Below are 22,732 nucleotides of genomic sequence, written 5' to 3' on the forward strand. Positions count from 1 at the left end.
TTAATATAATTAATACAATTAAAGCAATTTTGAATGACTTAATATTTGGTGATGCAACTCAGTGAAATTCTTAGGACCCTGAATGCTTCTTTGTGCTTTCATTCCTTCACTGGAAATGTCTTCTCATATTTATTTATTTTACATTTTACACATTGATCATCAATTATGCTGTTGTCCTATTTGGATCATTCCATAGTTGCTTGAATGAAAACAGAAAGAGAAGCTCACACACACATACGCACGCATACACAAACACACTCGCATGCGACTACCACTTGTGTTTGTGTGTGTACACACGAACACAAGTATCTTGGTGAGGTTTCCAGATAAACAGTGGTGGCAGCTGCTACCATGGCAACACCATTGTGCTCCCTCCCCCTTGCCCCTCTCCCCGACCAATCCTCCCCCAACCCTTATTCTGGCTGGGTCGGTGCTTGGCTCAGCCGTAGAGTGAGGACTGAAGACAAGAGACAGGCGCTTCTTTTCACACAGAGGGGTGGACAGGAAGAGAAAAGGGACTAAAATCTAGAAGAGTAAACTGGAGTGAGTTGGTTGTTTTGGTGCTGGGGGGGACAGGATGAGTGAGGACAACCACTCCTACAGGCTGGACCCCAGCGATCGCATCAATGGGCTGGGGCAGAGGAGAAAGAGACCCAAGAAGGTAAGTGGATGGACGGGGTTGCACATGGTGCTGGGTGTGGGGATGGAGAGGTGGAGCAGGTGGAGCAGATTATGGGGTTTATTGTGCTGTTTTTACGTGATATCCTGCCTTGATGGCTCCTGTCTCCATCTTTGGGCAACATGAAGCTTTTTCGATCAGGCTAGCTGGACCTGCTGAGGCTAGCTGGACCTCCTCTCTTCCCTGTGTTGTTGTCGTGGACTCCTCCATGTAGTAGTAGGAGGAGGGAGAGGAGGAGGCTCCTCTCACACACTGACAGGGTGGGTCCCTGCTCTGCTACTCTGTCGCTCTTTGTGTGCCTGTTATTAACTTTGATCAGCCTCCTCACAGTGTTGATGGCATGTTTGACAGCTTATCTGATTTCTGCAGCACCTAAGGCATGCAGCCTTCTGCCAACCTCTAGTGGGACACATTTTTATGATCAGAAAGGCATGTTAGAAATTTTTAATTCAAAAATACTTTATTAATCCCAAAAGGAAACTAAATGTTGTAACTCATTAATTTAGATTTTTCAGAGTTATTGAAGATGGTGATGGCTGTTGGCAGGAAAGATCTTCTGCAGCAGTCTGTACTGCACTGACTCTGAAGAAGCCACTGTTGCCCATAATTTTCTTGATTCTATGAAGAATCCTTCTGTGCATTGTCATCTCCAGAGGTTAAACAGTTGTCCCCAGAACAGAACCAGCCTTCTTTACATCCCTAATGAGCCTTTTTAGGTCCCTGGTTCTGATGCTTCTGTTACTTACTGTTGTGTCTCCAGTCCAGTTTGTTGTCAAGGCCAACACTAAGGTATTTATATTTCTCAACCATTTCCACTTCTTTTCTCAAGATGGAAATTGGGTTTGACCTGACCCTGGTCCTCCTGAAATCTACAATCATCTCCTTTGTTTTGTTCACATTCAAGATGAGATGATTGTTTCCACACTATGACACAAAGTGCTCCACCAGCTCTCTACTCAACTTCTTGTCCATCACTGATACAACCGACAACTGCAGAGTCATCTGAGTGTTTGTGTAGATGACATTAGTTTAAACTTGTCCTGGAAGTCTGAACTGTGCAGAGTGAAAATGAATGGTGAGAGAACAGTCTCTAAATTCTGAAGTCCTTAAGTCTAAATTCTATAGCATTTTATTCATGCATATTACCTAACTCAGGGTATCAAAACATTTGTGTTCATCAAATCCAGTACTCGTATGATATCTGTACATTTTATGCTAATTTTTAATCTTGGTGAATAATTTCCCCTCAGTATAGATCTTTTTTATGTTTTGTTCTATAAAAATATAATTTGCTCCCTGAATATTTTTATATTCTTAGACCATCTTTAAATTCAGTTTGTGTAATTTATATTTATTCTCAAGTCAGTGGTTTAGATGTCTTTTATGACGTGTTAAACCAACAGAAAATTATAGTAGTTCTCTTCCTTTTTTATCTATTTATTTTCTGGTATACCCCAGGCAAGTCAACAGCCAGTTTAGCAGTCCAAATGAAATGGCAACTAACATCAAGCAGCTTCACATTAGAAATGTTTTGCTAAAATTATGCGATGTTGCTGTTTATATCAAATTTATAAAAAAATATTTTTGAATATATTTGTTGAATCTGTCACTGTCATGACAGTTTGAGACAGACAATCTGTGAAAACGTAAATCTCCTGTGCCGTCTCCCAGTGCTAGCTAGAAACAACCAATCAGAGCCAGGAGGCGGGTCTGTCAATCAGTCTCAAATGGCATTGTGTCCCGTTCCCCCCTTGTATAACTGCACTGGTCTCAATAATTCATAGATTATTGTAGAAACACGGAACACCATGAAAACTATAAAAAAAATATTAACCTTTAAGGGTAAACTTCCACAAACATTGTGTAGTACTGTGTTCTTTTTTTCTTTCTTTCACAGAATTGCAGTATACAAAGTTTAACAATGTTACTTTATTTTTTTAATATTACAGTGTTGGCCAGTTTAAAAATAGTAGCTAAGGGAGGAGGTGGTGGTTGATCTTTTCACAGATTATCTGTCTAATAACATACTCTCACGAAATGGTGACAGTTATAAATAAATATATAAGAGATGTATACTTTACAAAAGTTACATTCTGCAGTCTTTAGGCCAGAACTCATCGGATCCATTTTGACATCTGATCCAATGGTAAATTAGAACCCGTTAAAGTTAATTTGGGCTTGCAGACTGCTCATGATTGCCTGTGACTGCTTCTCAGACTGTCTGACCAATCTTGGTTTAAAACTGCACTGTAATTTGATGGGAATCTCATGAGTGAGACAAAGTGAGGCATGGTGGCAAAGTAAAGCACATCCATTTAGGGGATGATACAAACTAAGTAATTTTACTGAGAAAAAAAATTTTGCTAGCCAAGGCAGGAGATAAGAAGTACAAAAAGAAATGAAAGTGTGAAACTGTATTCTTATCTAAGCTTGTTCAAGCAATTTTGATTTATTGTCAGACTGTTTTCGCTGGTGGGATTTCTAATGCATGCTTTTGTGTGAATACTTAATCTCTCGGGTCCACTGGTTTTGAATCTGTCTTTAAAAAATCGGAACAGTGTGTGAAGACTTGGACGCAAGTGGTGTGTCTTGGCCTTTAACGTTGACCTCTTTCTTCCAACCTCCTATCTGTCCAGTCTCTGTTGGATGTGCTTGATTCTGCCAGAAGAAAGAAACCAGGCACTCTGGCATTTATTAAATTGTTTAATGTAGTGTGTTATGGGTTGGAATCGAGGCTTTTTGTTAAAACGGTTATGCAGCTGGGTTTGTGCAAGTCCCTTACAATTTTTGAACATGCAGTGTGTTTTTGATACACTACAGTTGCACCAGCTTCAAACAGTGTGATTATTAGAAACCTGGATTACTAAGGGAAATGATCTGCTGGATGGTTTAGATGGATATCAAATGTTTAGTCAGAATAGGTTAAACAAAAGGGGAGATGGTGTTGCACTGTTTGTTAGGTCTGGATGAAGATGTACTGTTATTGCTAACATGACATTTTCAGTTGATAACTTGATGGAATGTTTATCTGTTAAAATTGAGGGTAATAGATCTGGTCATATGTTAACTAGTTGTGTTTATCAAACTCCTGGCTCATCCATAGATGAGTTTAGTAAGAAAATATTAGAGATGTATGAAAGGCACAATGAAAAGTTTACTTTTATTTGTGGAGATTTTAACATTGATTTGTTGACATATAATGAGCATACTAAAACAACAATTTATAAATACTATGTTTGGTTTAGGTTTCTATCCATTATTTTTAAGACCTACACACATAACTAAAGACGGTGTGTCTTTGATTGGTAATATTTTTATAAATGAGTTCAATGTGAAAGCAAAAAGTGGATTGTTGGTCACAGATATAACTGGTCATTTGCCAGTGTTTACTATGTTAGATATTAGCAATCAGTTTAATTTAAATGTCACAAAGCAAATTACTAATTTAGTGAGAGTAAAATCACCTGAAGCTGTGGAAGAAATGAGAGTAGAATTATTGAACTATAATTGGCAAAATGTTTATGTTGATGATGTTAATGAGTCATATATGTTTTTGGAAATATTTGAAAGAATTTATAATTATTATTGTCCCCTTAAAGAATATAAACAAACATACAAAAATAGATCGACTCCCTGGATGACAAAGAGTTTGGAGAAAGCATGTATAAAGAAAAACGAGTTGTATACGGATTTCATTAATTGCCCAACACAGGAAAAAGAAGAAAAATATAAAAAATAAGTTAACAGTGCTGAGGAAATAAAAACAGAATTATGATAGGCTACTGCAAAAATACAGCAATGATATTAAGGGTACTTGGAATACAATTAATAGTATTATTAAAAATAACAAAGAGAGATTTTCCAATATGTATTAAACATAAGACTACAGTGGAAAAAAACTGAGGATATTGTAGAAATCTTTAATAAGTACTTTGTTAATATTGGTCCTAATTTAGTAAATGAATTGCCAAAGGCTAGAGATGGAAAACATAATTATAAATTTAATAACATTGATAATATTAATACAATGTTTCTGGGAATAGTGAGTGAAAGTGACGTAATAGATGTAGTTAAAAAATGTAAAAATAAGAAATCCATCCATCTTCTTACACCCTTGTCCCTCAGTGAGGTCAGGAGGGTTGCTGCTGCCTCTCCAGCTAACGTTCCAGGTGAGAGGCGGGGTCACCTGGACAGGTCGCCAGTCTGTCACAGGGCAACACAGAGACACACAACCATGCACACACACACTCACACCTAGGGACAATTTGGAGAGGACAATTAACCTGACAGTCATGTTTTTGGACTGTGGGAGGAAACCGGAGAAAACCCACCATGCACAGGGAGAACATGCAAACTCCATGCAGAAAGACCGGGGCCAGGAATTGAACCCAGAACCTTCTTGCTGCAAGGCAACAGCTCTACCAACTGTGCCACTGTGCAGAAATCCAAAGATTGCAATGATATTGACATGGCTATTGTGAAAGAGGTAATTTATAGTATTAGTAAACCTCTCACTTATATTTGTAACAGATCGTTTTTTAACTGGAACTTTTCCTGACAAAAATGACAAAATTCTTAGAAATTATTATAGACGATAAACTTAGTTGGAAGCATCTCATAGAATGTATTAGAAATAGAGTTGCAAAAACTATTTAATGTTGTTTAAAATAAAAGATTTAGTAAATGTTAAAGGCCTGCATACTATATTTTCCTCTTTGGTTATGCCTTATTATTTGTCTTATTGCTCAGAAATCTGGGGAAATGCAAGTAAAACAAACATTGATGTATTAGTTAAGTTGCAAAAAAGCTACATTTTATTAATAAGCTGGGATACCGTGAACCAACTGATAAACTCTTCTTTCAAAGTAATATATTAATATTTAAAGATATTGTTTATATAAAAATACTAAAAATAATGTATAAAGCATTGAACAAAGATCTTCTGGTATTCAGAAATTATTGAAGAGGGAATAAATATAATTTGTGAGGTTTGTTTATATTTCAATGTGCAAAACAGAAGAGCCAGATAAAGTCTAGATGCGTTTCAGTTATTGGTGTGAAACTATGGAATGAATTGAATGATGATTTTAAGTTATGTCCTTTCTTGGTGAGCTTTAAAAGATCTCTAAAATGTAAAATGATAACATCTTGCGCTGTAGATTTATATATGTATTGTGAAGATATCTTGGTAGGTTGTTGTATAAATAGGGTAGGCAAGAACAAGCTTGGCCTATTCCTTTTTTGATAAATTATGGGTTTGTTTATTGTTGTTTTGTTTGTGTCATGTGTTTAATGAGGGCAATTAACCAAAATAAAGTATTGATTGATTGATTGATTGATTGATTGATTGATTGATTGATTGATTGATTGATTGATTGATTGATTGATTGATTGATTGATTGATTGATTGATTATTGGCCAAAATGGACAAAGTATTTTGTCAATTTCAAAAATACCTGATGGTGTATTGAAATCTGTGATCTTTGGTCATTCATTGTCACACACAATTTGATTGATGATTTTGGAGCTCCCAACAACAAAAAGCGGTCTACAATGTCAAGTTGTGTCCAATATGTTTTGGGGAACATCTCAGCTGCAAGCAACATCTGACTAGTGTTATCTTTTGTCTTGCCCTATGGAGTGACTGAGTCAATGGGTTGAGCAGTCATCTTGAACTTCAGCTTTCTTCTTCCATGGGTTGATGTGCCACTGGGCAAGGCACTGAAGTCTGCTCTTACATGCCTTTCTAATCATATGCATGCATCCCATCCCTTCCCAACCTGGAGTGCCTCTCACCAGTCACTCCGGTGGCACTGTTCACACCCTCAACTTGGTGTAAAACCTTTTTAGGAAAGTTTAGGAAGTTGTTTTGAATTTTGCCGTTTCTTAATGTGATACTTCAAAATGAGCATAAACAACTTTGATTTCAGAAAGGCAGTAGCTATGTTTCCATCATGGACTGGATGGCTGAATCAAACTCTCATTGTGACTCCTGACACCACCGGTTATAAAGTTGCTAGCTGGTTTGATTCCTCCATTTCTAAGGTGTGATCTAATCAGAGAACTCTTGGTGTTATTTTTTTTTATTGTTCTGAAAATAATTTTGTTTCTAAAAGTGCAGAGATTGAAAACAGAAGTTTGCATACACCTAATAGACTTATTAGATGCCTAAATTAGCTAATTTATCTTGACAAAGTTGCTGGAGTGACAAATCAGAAGAAGCAGTCACTTTACTCTGAATATCTTTTTGCATGACTTAGGTTGAGGGAAAGCAAGGCCTCTGGCTGAGACAGGTAAGAAAGACAGTAATGCTGAAACTACAAATTAAATTGTTGGTGAAAGCAGAGGCAAAGCATTTGGCAGCAGGGAGCATTCAAGATCAATGAATGAATTATTGATGTACTCCCCTCCCCCATGCTTATATAGGCTCACTGCATCTCACAAACACACCATTATGGTGGCCTACAGCATTAACTTCCCTGGCTGCTTTACGTTGGGACACAAATTGTGCATCTGTAACTTAGCAGTGTCTGTTTCAAAACCTGTACAGTCATAATCCATCACATAAGACCTCTGGGAGTGATGCTTCTCTTTTTTCTACTTTGGGTTGAAAAGCAGCTCCTATTTATTGTTTTGAGCGACAAACTTTTTTTCTTGAGAACATTTAAAATATTCGAAGGAAATTGCAGCTTCAATACATGACATCCTTTGTCAAAGTTCCCCTTGACATACTATTGGTGGCGCTCAGAAAGCAACCAATCCAGGAGTGCCATTTATTTTCCTTGGTGCCGATTGAATGTGCCACCAAGAGCAGACATAAGGATGACCATGGATGCTAGCTACTGCAGTTGTGCCAAGACAGTTTCCACTTAAAATGCATTACTATGCATTTTAGTAAAGCATAGTAATGCATAGTATGCATTACTATGCATAGTAGTATGCATAGTACTACTATGCATACTAGTAGTATGCATAGTATTATGCATACTAGTAGTATGCATACTAATAGTATACATACTACTATGCATACTAGCATTACTATGCATTACTATGCATAGTAATGCATAGTATGTATAGTACTATGCATTAGTACTATGCATAGTACTATACATACTATGCATTAGTATGCATTACTATGCATACTAATGCATAGTATGTATAGTACTATGCATACTATGCATAAGTACTATGTATAGTACTTTTATAGTATAGTACTAATACTATACTATGCATAGTATTACTATGCATACTAGGTATGCATAGTAATACTATGCATAGTAATACTATGCATACTAGGTATGCATAGTAATACTATGCATAGTAATACTATGCATACTAGGTATGCATAGTAGTGCATACCTAGTATGCATTACTATGCATACCTTAAAATGCATAGTAATGCATTTTAAGGTAAATTTGGTGTTTACATTATTAAGGTAGGCAGTTATAAGCATGTTTAGTTGGAATCTCAATTATTTTGGGATTTTTGCTATTTGAAGGTGATTGTACTTCCTAATCTACTACGTCAATACTGAAGCTATAATATTTACATTATTTTTATGTTGTCGTTAGGTCTTATTAAAGACTGATATTAAGAACAGATGTGGGTACTCAAGTGTGTGAGAGAGATTACTGTAAATCAGGGTTTAACTGATTACTGCTCGGTGTTTGCGGAAGTAATGTGTAGTTTTCTCGCCTGGAAGTGAGAACAGCCTGTTGAATGTGACAGGTTGGCCAATCAGAAAGCACAGATTCTCCTCCATGCTTTCCCCTCAAAGCATGGAGGAGAATCCAAAACAGCTGACAAAGCCACGTGGACATCGGAGGTGATATGTGAAAACATGACTGTTCATTCAACATTTTGTGCAAAGAGTATCCACAGAAATGACAAGGAGAGGAGTTGGAGCGAAGTTGCTGCAGTTGATAAACCCGGTAACTTTTCACCTGTTCATCATTAACATGACATAAATAGGTTATAATGATATTCATTCAGTCAGGGCTTGACGCTGACACTAGCCACGTATTACAGGTAAATTTTAATTGTAACTAGTAAAACATTGATTAATGCCTGGTTTTAAAATTAGTTAACTGGACTTGTAGCCATTATTTTGTGCCTATTGTTCTCAATGTAATTGTAAACATTAAAACAGCAAATACTATTTAACTGAAGCTTAACAGAAAACAATCTAAAAACACAAATGGGATAAACAAAAAAACACAACTGCAAATAGAATTGCCGCTGTATTTGCTGTGGTTCTTTTATCCACTCTATTGTCCAACACCTTTTCTTTTCGTTACAGTACAGTGTGTTGGCCCGCCTGACTCGGTCAGCTAACACAGTTGTCAGTCACAATAAAACCATCAATTTCAGTCTGTTCAACAACCGCTTGTTCATGAGTAAAGGGTATCTTGTGCAGGATATAATCTCTGACCAAAAGTAAATTTTTTTTGTGCTTAACTGAAAAGTGGCAACTGCTGAATGACTTTGCTCCACTCAATGACGCTACTCCTCCAGGGTTTGTTTACATCGCTCAACCTCGCGATTATCACAAAATAATCGATTATCTTGTGATAATCTACGGTGCGAAGTGGAGGGTAGAGCGTGTAAACTGTTCCTGTCTGTCATTCATTTGAAGCAACTGTATGACAGCTCTCTGGACCAACTCCCACTATAATTTCTGCCTTGTATCGCCGTCCAAAATATAACAGAGATTTTATTACTGAGCTTGCTGGATTCCTTTCACATCTTTCTACAATCTCACCAAACATAATACTTCTTGGAAATTTTAACATTCATGTTAACTCCTCTTACCAAAGCCTTCATATCCTGCTTGGACCGTTTTGGACTCCAGCAATACACCAATTTCCCCACACCTTTTAAATGAGATGTCTTGGATTTAATTTGTTGCTCAGGAGATATTACCCACTGACTGTAAAGCGGATTCCTTGCTCTTTTCAGATCACATGTTTGTATCATTTGGAGTTAATATTTCTCGTTCTAAATCTAACCTCCCATGCAATATACAGTGGGGCAAAAAAGTATTTCGTCAGCCACCAATTGTGCAAGTTCTCCCACTTAAAAAGATGAGAGAGGCCTGTAATTTTCATCATAGATATACCTCAACTACGAGAGACAAAAGGAGAAAAACAAATCCAGAAAATCACATTTTCTGATTTTTAAAGAATTTATTTGCAAAATATGGTGGAAAATAAGTATTTGGTCAATAACAAAAGTTTATCTCAATACTTTGTTATATACCCTTTGTTGGCAATGACAGAGATCAAACGTTTTCTGTAAGTCTTCACAAGGTTCTCACACACTGTTGGTGGTATTTTGGCCCATTCCTCCATGCAGATCTTCTCTAGAGCTGTGATGTTCTGGGGCTGTCGCTGGACAACACGGACTTTCAACTCCCTCCACAGGTTTTCTATGGGGTTGACATCTGGAGACTGGCTAGGCCACTCCAGGACCTTGAAATGCTTCTTACGAAGCCACTCCTTCGTTACCCGGGTGGTGTGTTTGGGATCATCGTCCTGCTGAAAGACCCAGCCACGTTTCACCTTCAATGCCCTTGTTGATGGAAGGAGGTTTTCACTCAAAATGTGACGATACATGGCCCCATTCATTCCTTCCTTTACACGGATCAGTCGTCCTGGTCCTTTGGCAGAAAAACAGCCCTAAAGCATGATGCTGCCACCCCCATGCTTCACAGTAGGCATGGTGGTCTTTGGATGCAACTCAGCATTCATTCTCCTCCAAACACGACGAGTAGAGTTTTGACCAAAAAGTTCTACTTTGGTTTCATCTGACCATATGATATTCTCCCAGTCATCTTCTGGATCATCCAAATGCTCTCTAGCAAACTTGAGACGGGCCTTGACATGTCCTGGCTTAAGCAGGGGGAACGTCTGGCACTGCAGGTTTGAGTCCCTGGCGGCGTAGTGTGTTACTGATGGTAGCCTTTGTTACTTTGGTCCCAGCTCTCTGCAGGTCATTCACTAGGTTCCCCCGTGTGGTTCTGGAGTTTTGCTCACCGTTCTTGTGATCATTTTGACCCCACGGGGTGTGATCTTGGTGGAGCCCCAGATCGAGGGAGATTATCAGTGGTCTTGTTCCATTTTCTAATAATTGATCCCACAGTTGATTTCTTTACACCAAGCTGTTTACCTATTGCAGATTCAGTATTCCCAGCTAGGTGCAGGTTTATAATTTTGTTTCGGGTGTCCTTTGACAGCTCTCTAGTTTTGGCCATGGTGGAGTTTAGAGTGTGACTGTTTGAGGTTGTGGACAGGTGTGTTTTATACTGATAACAAGTTCAAATAGGTGCCATTAATACAGGTAACAAGTGGAGGACAGAGGAGCCTCTTACAGAACAAGTTACATGGCTGTGAGAGCCTGAAATCTTGCTTGTTTGTAGCTGACCAAATACTTATTTTCCACCATATATTGCCAATAAATTCTTTAAAAATCAGAAAATGTGATTTTCTGGATTTTTTTTTCTCCCGTTGTCTCATAGTTGAGGTACATCTATGATGAAAATTACAGGCCTCTCTCATCTTTTTAAGTGGGAGAACTTGCACAATTGGTGGCTGACGAAATACTTTTTTGCCCCACTGTAACTTTTCATAGTATTAAGGACAATCACCTGGACAATTTATCTTATTGTATTAATAGTCTACCCAATGTTGACTGTTTTCCTTCCCCAGATGAATTGATTGCACCTACAACAAAAGCCTTAGCCTTCCAAACAATCTTGCTCCACTTAAAATCAGATCTCTCATTCACTCATACTGCACCTTGGTTTACTTCCACTTGAAAGCAAAAGAATGTCAACTCAAAAGACTACAGGAAAACTGGTATTAGGTTCTGAAAAGATCATAAGGCCATAAAGACTTGTCTTTTGCAAAAGCGGAGAAGCGTGTCAGACTTAGCAGTTTAGCTAACTCCAACGAGGCTTGCAGCCCTTCAGCACATTGTCTAGAACAGGGGTGCCCAATACGTCAATTTTGATCGACCAGTTGATCGCGGAAAGGTTTTGAGTCGATCTCGGCACCCTGCCAGCATGCCTGTGTGGGCCCCATGTGGGGAAAAGGAGGGTAGACCAGATGGGTCCCATATGGGTTTGTCCGCGAGTTCCATGGTGGCCCCACATGGGTTTGCTCATGTAGGGCCACAGGCAAACGTGGGCCCCACATGGGCCATAAATGGACAAACCATGTGGGAGTGGAATCCGCGGAAAAACACATATGGGACCCATCTGGTCTACCCTCCTTTTCCCCACATGGGGCCCACACAGGCATGCTGGCAGGGCAGTGGGTGACAAACTGAACGCCGCTAGGACGCGAGACCAGCACTTCCTCTTCTGACAGACTTATCAAAAATATTCACTAAGATCCTAAACATTTGTAGCTTCATTAAAAAGGAATAATTATTAAAATAAACGAAACATGTTAAAATTAATAATTTCAGTAATTATTGTTTCGACAAGGTGTTGCATAATTCAGTGAGTTTCTGTTCATTCACAAAAAAAAAGTGACTCAAAGACCGACTGACGAGTAGAGCAGGAGTTTAAATTAGCTGTTGTTAATTTTAATCAGAAGAGGAAGAATTAAAATCTTTTGACTCATTTTATTCTCTCCTCTGCCCAGATTCCTTGATGCCGTCACCGTATCAGCTGAACCATAAAGACAAGACAAACGTTTTCCCAAGTCCAAACATAACATTTATTAGACAAACAACTAATGAAACTGACAGAATTCAATAAAATCACAGACCAGCATCCAATTCAATATTTACCTCACTCGTCAGTCATCCACAAACGTTACAGGGAACCATTTCACCGCCGCACCGTTCCCTGGAGACAGCATCACAGGTAACCCTGGAGCGATCTGATCTTAAGGTTCCGGGTCCTATACTTTTAAAGGTATAGGATTTGCTGTATTCAAATTAGGGGACTGTCATTAGCTAGTTCATTTAAATCTAGTTGACTATGTTCCAGTAAAAACCTGTTTCTAAGATCAAAGAAGTGTTAATTCAAAATGAATGAAGACAGATGTTTTTTATGACCCTCCCAGAGGAAGCTCTACTCTGTTGGCAGGACCAGATTGTTTTACACCAGCTGTTAAATCTCATCAAAATGGTCAAAAGGTTAAACTCACACATAGAGCCACGACCAACTGTGAATGCCTGCTTGGTCCACAGAGAGACTAGCTGTGTTTTAAATTATAAAGAACTACAAGCTAAGTTATTTTAATTCAACGTAGTGTAATATGTTTCAATAGAACTATCCTACATAAGAGATTACGCTAATTAAACCATGGATATAATTTGGAGAGAATTTTCTTATTTAAAACACTTCATTTTATCTAATATTGAACATATGGTTAAGTTTTAAATTTATTTTCTTAACACTGTTCAACCACCGCTGTGTTCATGAGAGGCTTATTAATAATCAAGAAATAAATATCAAGCCTGGAAACCTGATATTGCAACGGACTGAATGTTGTGTTTTTAAAGTAATCGCTGCTTAGCCTGAATGGGGACGCAGGCGGTTGCCACGGCAACAGGTGTGAAAAGAGTAAAAAGGTAGGAATGGTTTTGAGTTGATCGTTTGTTCAGGTTGTTTTACCTTTGCTGTGGCTCTTCACACCTGCTGTAGTTTCTGAACATTCAATAAATGACAAATTTGGACTAATTATCTCGTTTGTTTGTGAGTCTATGTCACAACAAACATCAAATAGGACAAATATATTTCATTAAGTTTTAACAAATTCTACCGCGATAATTATGTGAAATGAAATTAATTATATCCCAACTTTATAAGATTTGCTTTTACCTTTACTGGGCTCTTTGGTTCCTCGCGTCAGTCTGTAGTTTCTCATATTGAGGTCATCAAACCAAATTTCAGATCCACCAGGACTGACTGACACCTGCTGGTGTCAGGTTTGAAACCAGCTTCTAACTGAGAAACCAGTAACAACCTCCCAGTGTCAGAATCTCACTGAGGAGATTAGGTTTTCTGTCATTTTATTATTTCTGCTATAACCAATGTATATTCGCATATAAAATAAGTCAATAGAGTTTAATATGCAATTTTTATGTCTTTGTGTCATGAGGTAGATCTCAGGTGGCTGGTGAGAGAAAAAGTAGATCTTTGGTCTCAAAAAGTTTGGGCACCCCTGACTTAGGTGGTTTTGACTACAGCACTAGTTAATGGTTAAGTGACTGAATTTATGTAATACTGGAAGCTGGAATTGAACTTGTAAAATCTTGAAATCAGAAAGTAGTTCAACTTGACACGTTGAACTACAGTCAAGTTGGGTTCCAGCAATTAGTATCAGTGCAATTAGCTCTTAATGCTTCAGCATGCCTAGAACTTTTAAATGATTTCATGCTCCCAACATTGTGGGAACAGTTTGGCAGAACTTGACTTTCTGCACAGACTCCTGACCTTTACCCAGAAGTCAGAATTAGAGCAGAACCATGACTCCATGTCCAACATCACTTTGTAGATGTTCTCCTGACAAAATGGTCAGATATTCCCATAGCTCACCACTTTGCTTGACCATCTACTATTACACACCCAGATGGATGTGTAATAAATAGAATAATGCAGGAGAGAAGATGAGCAGCAGCAACTATGGCAGGTTGGACTTCCTGAGCTGCTGAAGGAAGTCCAGTCTGCTGGATTTTTGTCTGAGGACCAGAGATTAAATTCAAATGAAGTATTTGTGCAAATTAGTGAAAAGGCAAACTGACCAACAGACAGGAAATATGCTCCGTCTTTTCATTCCAAATATTTTTTTTGTGACAGGCTCTACAATGACTGCTTCGGTTGAGATAAAAACATGTTTGCTTTCACTCTTTAGTCAGGTCCTCCCTTCACTTAATCTTCCCTTTAATCCCTCACCCCCACTACTGCATCTCTATCCTAACATCTCAGTCATACAGCTCCTTCCATGTCTTGTTTTTAGACTTTCCCTTTCTGGCACCAGAGTCCATATGTGGGTTTGTAGGCATGAAGCCATGAGGCCTTAATGACAGTCTGCCTGCAGTGGTTGAGGCTAATCCAGTTAGCTCAGTTCTGTAGTGGGTGCGCTCATTGTGCCCTGCCACCCAGCATCACTTTTGTTCCCACTAATCCCATTGGCACACCTCATATATAAATAAAAGAATAAATATATAAATAAAAGAATCAATATATCAATAAAATAATAAATATATATCCAACATAATAAATGAAAGAATCAATAGAAAATAAAAGTAGAAATATATAAATAAAAGAATCAATATAAAAATAAAAGTAGAAATATATAAATTAAAGAATATAAAAATAAAAGTAAAAATATATTTTGATAAGAAATAAAAGCATAAATATATGCTTTGATTGATAAGTGATAAGTGTCACACTGCGTGCTGAAGCAAGCAGTGTCTAATATAAAGTTAGATTATATATAACTTTATTTATATATAACTTTATTAGACTATATATTTTGCAATAATTGAATCTGTTGAGGCTATTGGTTTATACAGTGGTGTGACCAAGTCACTGTGTTGTAAGTCTCAAGTCTCTGTCTTCAAGTCCGAGTCAAGTCTCAAGTTGAGAACCTTTAATTTCAAGTCATTTTGAGTCGTTTTTTATAATTTGCAATTATACATAAAATTCAAATAATAGACCATTTGTTCTTTTTAAAATCTGTATTTATCTCAAATGATAGAACATGTGCAGCTGAACACAAAGTATAAAAAACATTTTTAAATTGGACCTCTTTATTGCGCAGTTCTGTTAAACTTGATATTCAATAAAAATAAGTTTTTAAAAAATGAAATAAATACATATGAAGTTATCACAAGTAAACTCAGGAAGGTCTGGTGCATTTATTTTTCTGCTTTTATTTGTAAGTATGTTAGTTTCATTCCTCCGTAAATATGAGCCAGATATTCTAAACACAAAATTTATTTGGGACAGTCACTGTATTTGGTCTGTTTTAACAAATAAACCACATGAAAGAATCAAAATCATTGCAAATAAAGTGAAGTGGTTTTGAATTTGGATGTGATGGTAAAATAAATAACTGTCAGGCCAAGTGGGTTAAATCTACAGCCAATTTCACATCAATATTGATAAAAACATGTTGTTTGAATCAAGCTGGTCAGAATCACTAAACACAAAATAATGAGCTCATTATTTTATGTCTTACTCAGTTAACTATCCCACTTAGTGTTATATTCAGGGTCAGTCAGATTGTACCATTTTTATTTTTACAGAATTTTTTTGAAAGATGACCAAAAAAAGGATTTTTTTTATTTATTTGTTTTTCCAGCAAAGCTACTTGGAAATGGGTTCTGTGGACATGTGACAGTCGCGTCGGTCAGTGCATTAAGTCAAAAACAGTTGACTTAATGCACTGACTGCAGTAAACAATATATTGTCAATATAATTTCCCAACGTAGATGTCTTCAAATACACCAACCATCCTTAGATGCTACTGGACCGGCTCATCATCATGATGGACAGAGAGACTCTGTTCCCTGAGTTCAGGTCCAGAATCTGCTTTCTGTTCCGGAGCCCCGCTCACTATCCACCGGCTTCCTGAGCTAATAACACGGTGCACATTATTTGTGGAGGCATTTGAAGGACCGGATTTATGGTAAACCATCACCAATTTAACCCGGAGCACACATGCTAACACGAAGTTAGCTAAAGTCAACTATCTTACAGCAAAAGAAAAGGGCCACCTACCATCTTTGTGAAGCTTCAAATGCCGGACAAAGTTGGACGTCGTGGCATCTCCATCCGATATTCTCTTCTTACATGTTTTACAAGTTGCAGTTGGTTTTTTATTCTAAAGTTCATAACCTACGTAGCCGAAAGAAATTACTCGCGGAAGCATATTCGAGCGCCGCGTTTTTTTAAATGTCCAAATCCTGTTAATTTCATTGGTTGTGCTGCAGCTACACACACATAGATACATGAGGAGAGAAGAAAAACAGAGGGACGGTCTGCGCATATTGATACGGAATGAGAATTAAATTTTAAGACTGAGTAAAAAATATCAAGTCTTTTCAAGTAAACGGCTTCAAGTCGAGTCAAGTTCCATGTCAATGGCATGAAAGTCAAAGTCAAGTCCGAGTCTTTGAGCATTTTTTCAAGTCAAGTCTCAAGTCGTGATTTTAACGACTCGAGTTCCCACCTCTGATAGATACACCTTGCTAGTACTGGGTTGGACTCCCTTTTGTCTTCAGAACTGCCTTAAGTTAATCCTTCGTGGCATAGGTTCAACACGGTTCTGAAAACATTCCTCAGACTCTGGTCCATATTGATATGATAGCATCATGCAGTTGCTGCAGATTTATCAGCTGCGCATCCATGATGAAAATCTCCTGTTCCACCACATCTGGTGATTGTGTTGACATGATGCTCAATTGGTACTAATGGACTCAAAGTGTACCAGGAAAATATCTGCCACACACTTTGATGTGCACCACCACCAGCCTGAACCGTTGATACAAGGCATGATGCATCCATGCTTTCATGATGTTGACACCAAATTCTGACCCTACCAGCCGAATGTTGCAGCAGAAATCGAGACTTGTCAGACCAGGCAACGTTTTTCCAATCTTCCATTGTCCAATTTTGGTGAGCCTGTGCGAATTGTGGTCTCAGTTTCCTGTTCTTAGTTGACAGAAGTCAGAGAGACTCTTCTGCATACCTCGGTTGTAATGAGTGGTTGAGTTACTGTTGCCATTCTATCAGCTCGAACCAGTCTGGCCATTCTCCTCTGACCTCTGGCATCAACAAGGTATTTGCGCCCACAGAACTAAACCCTAGAGATGGTTGTGCATGGAAAATTCCAGTAGATCAGCAGTTTCTGAAATACTCAGACCAGCCTGTCTGGCACCAACAACCATGTCACATTCAAAATCACTTTAACCACCTTTCTTTCCCGTTCTGATGCTTGGTTTAAACTGCAGCATATCGCCTTGGTTGTGTCTACATGGCTAAATGCATTAACTTGCTGCCATGTGATGTAAAGCCCCCCCGGAGAGGCGCGGTTACTGTCCCACACATAGAAAACGTGGGTTAGAGTCCCAGTTAAACAACATTTAACTAAAGTCCTACGGGGTTTAGAGTCCCAGTTGACAGCGTTTCAACTAAAAACCTAGAGGTTGGAGTCCTTGTGAAACGACATTTTTGACTGAAGTCCCAGAGGGTTAGAGTCCCAGTTAAACGACATTTAACTGAAGTCCTAAAAGGGGTGCGGGTTTTAATGTTTTTATCTTTTTTAATCTTTTTTTTTTCAAAATCTCTCTTTCTTACTGTTTATTCAATGTCACATACTGTTTTTTTTTTTTTGTTATGTAAAACACTTTGAAATGTCTTTCTGCTGAAATGTGCTATACAAATAAAATTTTATTTGATTTGATGTGATGGGCTAATTCCACATTTACATTAATGAGCAGTTGGACAGGTGTATGCAATAAAGTGGCTGGTGAGTGTATATGACAGTAGGGATTGGCCAGCAAGGTATACCACAATGCATTGGCCCACCAGCAGCAGAAAATTATTAAACCACTTTTTTATCTGTCACAAAAAGTAATATATTTCAAATCCATAGCTGTGTCCAAATTCAGGGTCTGCAGCCTTCGAAAGACCCGGTCTATGTAGGACAGGTCCTTCGCAGACCACAAATAAACAAAAACCGGAAGAGAAAAGCTGTGAATTTGGACAGGTCTAGCCTTCAGTCAGCTGTCTAGCGTCCACCTCAGCGTAACTTATGTTCCCTAGCAACTGTGACAGCGTGAAGCACAGAACGGCGAAGGAAAAAAAACTGCTGAAGTTTGTTCTTTAGTGATGTATTACTCCTGATTTCTGTATTATTCTTCACCTGTTGTAGTAAAGGCTGTTCAAAGTGAAAAGGAAATCTGTTAGATTGATTCTAAATTGTCCAAACATGTTTAGCACGTTTCTACAAGGATAAATATAATCAAATTATTTGTTTACAAATTTAATACTCTCCAGATCTCACATAAGACATTACAGTTAAATAAAACTACTATATTTGAAGACTTAAATTTAATCAGTCAAACCGATTTGCTCAGAAATAAATTAAATACATTGGTATGGACCCGCAATGAGTCATGGGATATGGTGAGTTGTGAAAGATAGACCAGACCCATTGTTCAAATCTGAGGAAAAGTAAGGCCGCATTTGAAAGAGTCTTTGAATTCGGACAGGACTTGTCGCCGCACTGTCACATAAGCGGTCTACAAATCTGGCCTTTGAAGGATGCAGCCCTTGAATTTGGACATGGCTCATATGTGAACCTCCAAGAATAGCCAGATCTATTTTCATAGTTGGTTGTAATAATCACTGTGGCCCTCTAGAAGTTGATGTGACAGTTTCATCCAGCCAACCCAGGGGGGAAAAAACTAAAGGTTTTCATTGGAGCCTGTTCCTCAGTGTAAACTCCAAATGATGGTATGACGCAATATAAATCCCATGATAGGCAGTTTTGATTAACATGTTCCCTGAACACTAATCTGGTCCTGAGATATGGAAGGGAATTAGACTCCACTTTGTGTTTGCTGTGGTTTAAAACATGAACATCTTTACTAGATGGAAGTAATCTCTGAATGGAGCTAAAAGAGCTTCAGATAAAGAAATTTGCTGTAGGGAGCTTAATTAAATTCAGTTAGCTGGGTTGATTTAAGCAAATGATTTAAAAGTCAAGTCAGTTACATACACAAAACTTTTACACCAGGTCTGAACATTTATTCTGATCTTTTCACTTTTTTAAGACGGATAGCTCAGAGATCTCCAACCTGGAGCTCAAATATTTATTTATTTCTATTGAATTTGCTCCTTGACTCGCTAACTGTGAACGTGTTTACATGTTCACTCTTCCCTTTATTGTTTCTCTGTCTCAATATTTGAATTCTAGGTCAGTTGAAAAGTCTTCTCTATTTTTATCCACCTAATCCCCTTTAAGAATGCACACACCCCTCAGAGGTCGTGCATAGACATGTGTGTTTGTGTGTGAAGTCCACTGCAGTGTGTTAATACCTCCAGCATGTTGCGCACTAATCCACACACTACCGGCAATACTGTTCTTCCTACCCCACCCCCTACCCCCAAACCCATCACCAACACACACATCTCTCCATCTCACTCACATGTCAGTAGCGGCAGCCACACTTCCATGTTGGCTTGGAAACATTGGATATATTTGACCTGGGGGAGTTGGAGCCTGGTTGGGAGCATTTATGATCGCAGCCATGGTGGTGGGAGCAACAGGCCAGGCAGGCTCTGACAGACAGGTTAGCAGCACATTTTCACTGTTATGGATGAAGTTGACTTGTTGTGTGGCAAACTTCACTACAACTGTACCCTTAAGTGTAGCAAATAAATCTAAGACAGAAACATTCTTTCCCATTTAATATGTGACTTTTTTGTGTTCATTGAGAATGATTGCGTATTTTCTGTAGTTTGCATTGAGCTCTTTGTTTTCACTTGGCACTTCATGGTTTCTAATTTTAAACAGCAGTTCAGATTTCTTTTTGTACCCTCTGGGTTTACAGCCCCTAATCTCTCGTAGCCGTCTTTTTCCCCTGGATTAAAATCCTAGAAACTCATTAGCTGTGCAGCTAGTTAAGTAAGTCTTTGAATCACGTTTGGAATTGTAGTCTTTATGAGGTGTCGTAGAGCCAACCTGGCAGAAGAGTAGACATTCCAGTTACAGGTACAGAATGTGATTGCAGGACAAGATTTTAATTTTTACCCTGTTCACAAAGAAGTCTGGGATGATTATCTGTCTCTTGTTCTTTTAAATCTGTATAATAGACTTAGTGAAAGCAGGATTTTTTAAACAAATATTTGCCGTGAATGTGGCTGATAAAGCATCCAAATTGCTGTGAAGCATTTTGCACTTAAGTCACTATGACGTCACCGCAACTAGTCGACTTCGACTTGACTTTTATCATGTTGTAGTTGACCTTAAAAAATATGAAGTTGTTCAATCCCTAATTATGATACAGATCCCACTGTTATGATTCTGGCTCATCTGCCTGCTCGGTTTTCTTCATCAGGTCCACCTGCATGCTACTGCGCTGCAGCACAATTAGGCTCATGTCATCCACCTGTCCTTCAGCAGTTATATTCAACACTCAGCCAGGCAGACCTCATGCAAGGGCGTTTGAAAGCCCTTGAGTGAGTTACCAATCTAAAAATCAAAGGACTGAATCAGTCTTTAGCAGATTTATATCAGTGTTTCTCAATTCTTGTCCACACCAGAAATCCAGTTGTGAAATTTCCTCGCTCCTAAATATTCCTCAGTCAACTGTCAGCTTTATTATAATAAAATTAAGTGTTTGGGAAAGACAGCAACTCAGGCCACTTAAACAGACGGAACAGGGTCAGCGCATGCTGCCGCAGAGGGGTTGCCAACTTTCTGCAGTCACTACAGACCTCCAAACATCCTGTGGCCTTCAGATTAGCTCTAGACCAATGTGCAGACAACTGCATGGAATGAGTTCCCATGGTCGAGCAGCTGCATCCAAGCCATACGTCACCAAGTGCAATGCAAAGAATCGGAACCACGCTACTTAGTTCCAGTGAAAGGAACTCTGAATGCTTCAGCTTACCAAGACATTTTGGACAATTCCATGCTCACAACTTTGTGGCAACAGTTTGGAGCTGGCCCCTTCCTCTTCCAACATGACTGTGCACAAAGCAAGGCCCATAAAGACATGATAGCACAGTCTGGTGTGGATGAACTTGACTGGCCTGCACATAGTCCTGACCTCAACCAGATAAAACACCTTTGGGATGAATTAGAGCGGAGACTGAGAGCCAGGCCTTCTCATCCAACATTAGTATGTGACCTCACAAATGAACTTCTGGAAGAATGATCAAATATCCCCATAAACACACTCCTAAATCTTGTGGACAGCCTTCCCAGAAGGGCTGAAGCTGTTCTAGTTGCAAATGTGCACCAACGTCATATGGATTAGGAATGGGATGTCACTTAAGCTCATATGTGAATAAAGGTTTGAATAAACATTGTGTGTTTTACCATGTGTACACTATGGTACACATATGTATGCACATGTATAGATGTGAAAAGATACAAAACGTGACACATAAAAACGTGCATCTCGTGACACATGAGATGCACATGTTTATCACATGTAAAATATGTCATACACATGTGAAAACATTGGAATCCCATAGGTTTTTATCACTAGGCATTCAAAATTCACACTGAAGTTATGTTAAATTATGTAAGGTGACCACAATGTATTATTATTATTAGATACATGTGCTTTTATATGTGATTCACGTCATTCGCATGTGAAAATTTGTGAAAAACACATGCGGTTTTTATGTAGTACATGGTTTTTACATGTAATTTTCACATGTAAATGTCATGTGAAATGCACATCTATGCCTTGCTTCATCCAGAAGTTCTGGTCTCTCAACTACTGAGAAACTATTTCTTTCTGGAGGCATGGACTGTGTTGAGATTTAAAAATTTACCCAGTCGCTAATGTTTGTCCATGACTTATGTAATGTGCAGTTCAACTTTAGGAAGCTTACCTGAAATGTCTTGTGCTGCAATCAACCGTCCTCCACTGTGGAAAAAAGGGTGCTGATCAAAACAAGGTGATGTTAATTCAATATTTTTGAAGTGTGACTGACATGGACTGATCAGTTTCCTTCACTTCCTTTGATGCCATTGCTAAAACTACAGGCAGAAAATCAATGTCATGGTTTACTACTACTCCTTCTGTTCGCTGATTGGAAATCTACCAGAAGGAATCTGAGTTGGCAAGATTTGGATAGAGCGGAATATCACAGGAAAGCAATGGTCAGCCTAGTTATCATCTGATCTGAAGGTATTTTACAGTACAGGAATAAAAAAATACTCTATATGAAAAAGGGGAGGAGACCGAGCCCTATCCAGCCATCCATCCATTTTCTTACACCTTTGTCCCTCAGTGGGGTCAGGAGGTGCTGGTGCCCATCTCCAGCTAGCATACCGGGCGAGAGG

General features: G+C 38.5%; 1 protein-coding gene across 2 annotated transcripts in view; it reads left to right on the top strand.

Annotated features, from left to right (window-relative positions):
- Window positions 1-404: 404 nt before the first annotated feature.
- Window positions 405-22,732, top strand: part of ank2b (ankyrin 2b, neuronal) — a 215,531-nt gene continuing 193,203 nt past the window's right edge. The window contains exon 1 of one of the 2 annotated variants that reach the window (XM_081599462.1): window positions 405-661. In XM_081599462.1, coding sequence (XP_081455588.1) covers window positions 578-661 — 84 coding nt within the window. In that variant the 5' untranslated portion in view covers window positions 405-577. Of the gene's footprint in view, window positions 662-19,855; window positions 20,001-22,732 lie in introns of those variants that run through there. The other variant, XM_081599464.1, reaches the window with a different exon arrangement.

This window comes from Poecilia reticulata, chromosome 18, assembly GCF_904066995.2.
Source record: "Poecilia reticulata chromosome 18, P_reticulata-male-v2, whole genome shotgun sequence".
NCBI classification, from domain to species: Eukaryota; Metazoa; Chordata; class Actinopteri; order Cyprinodontiformes; family Poeciliidae; genus Poecilia; species Poecilia reticulata.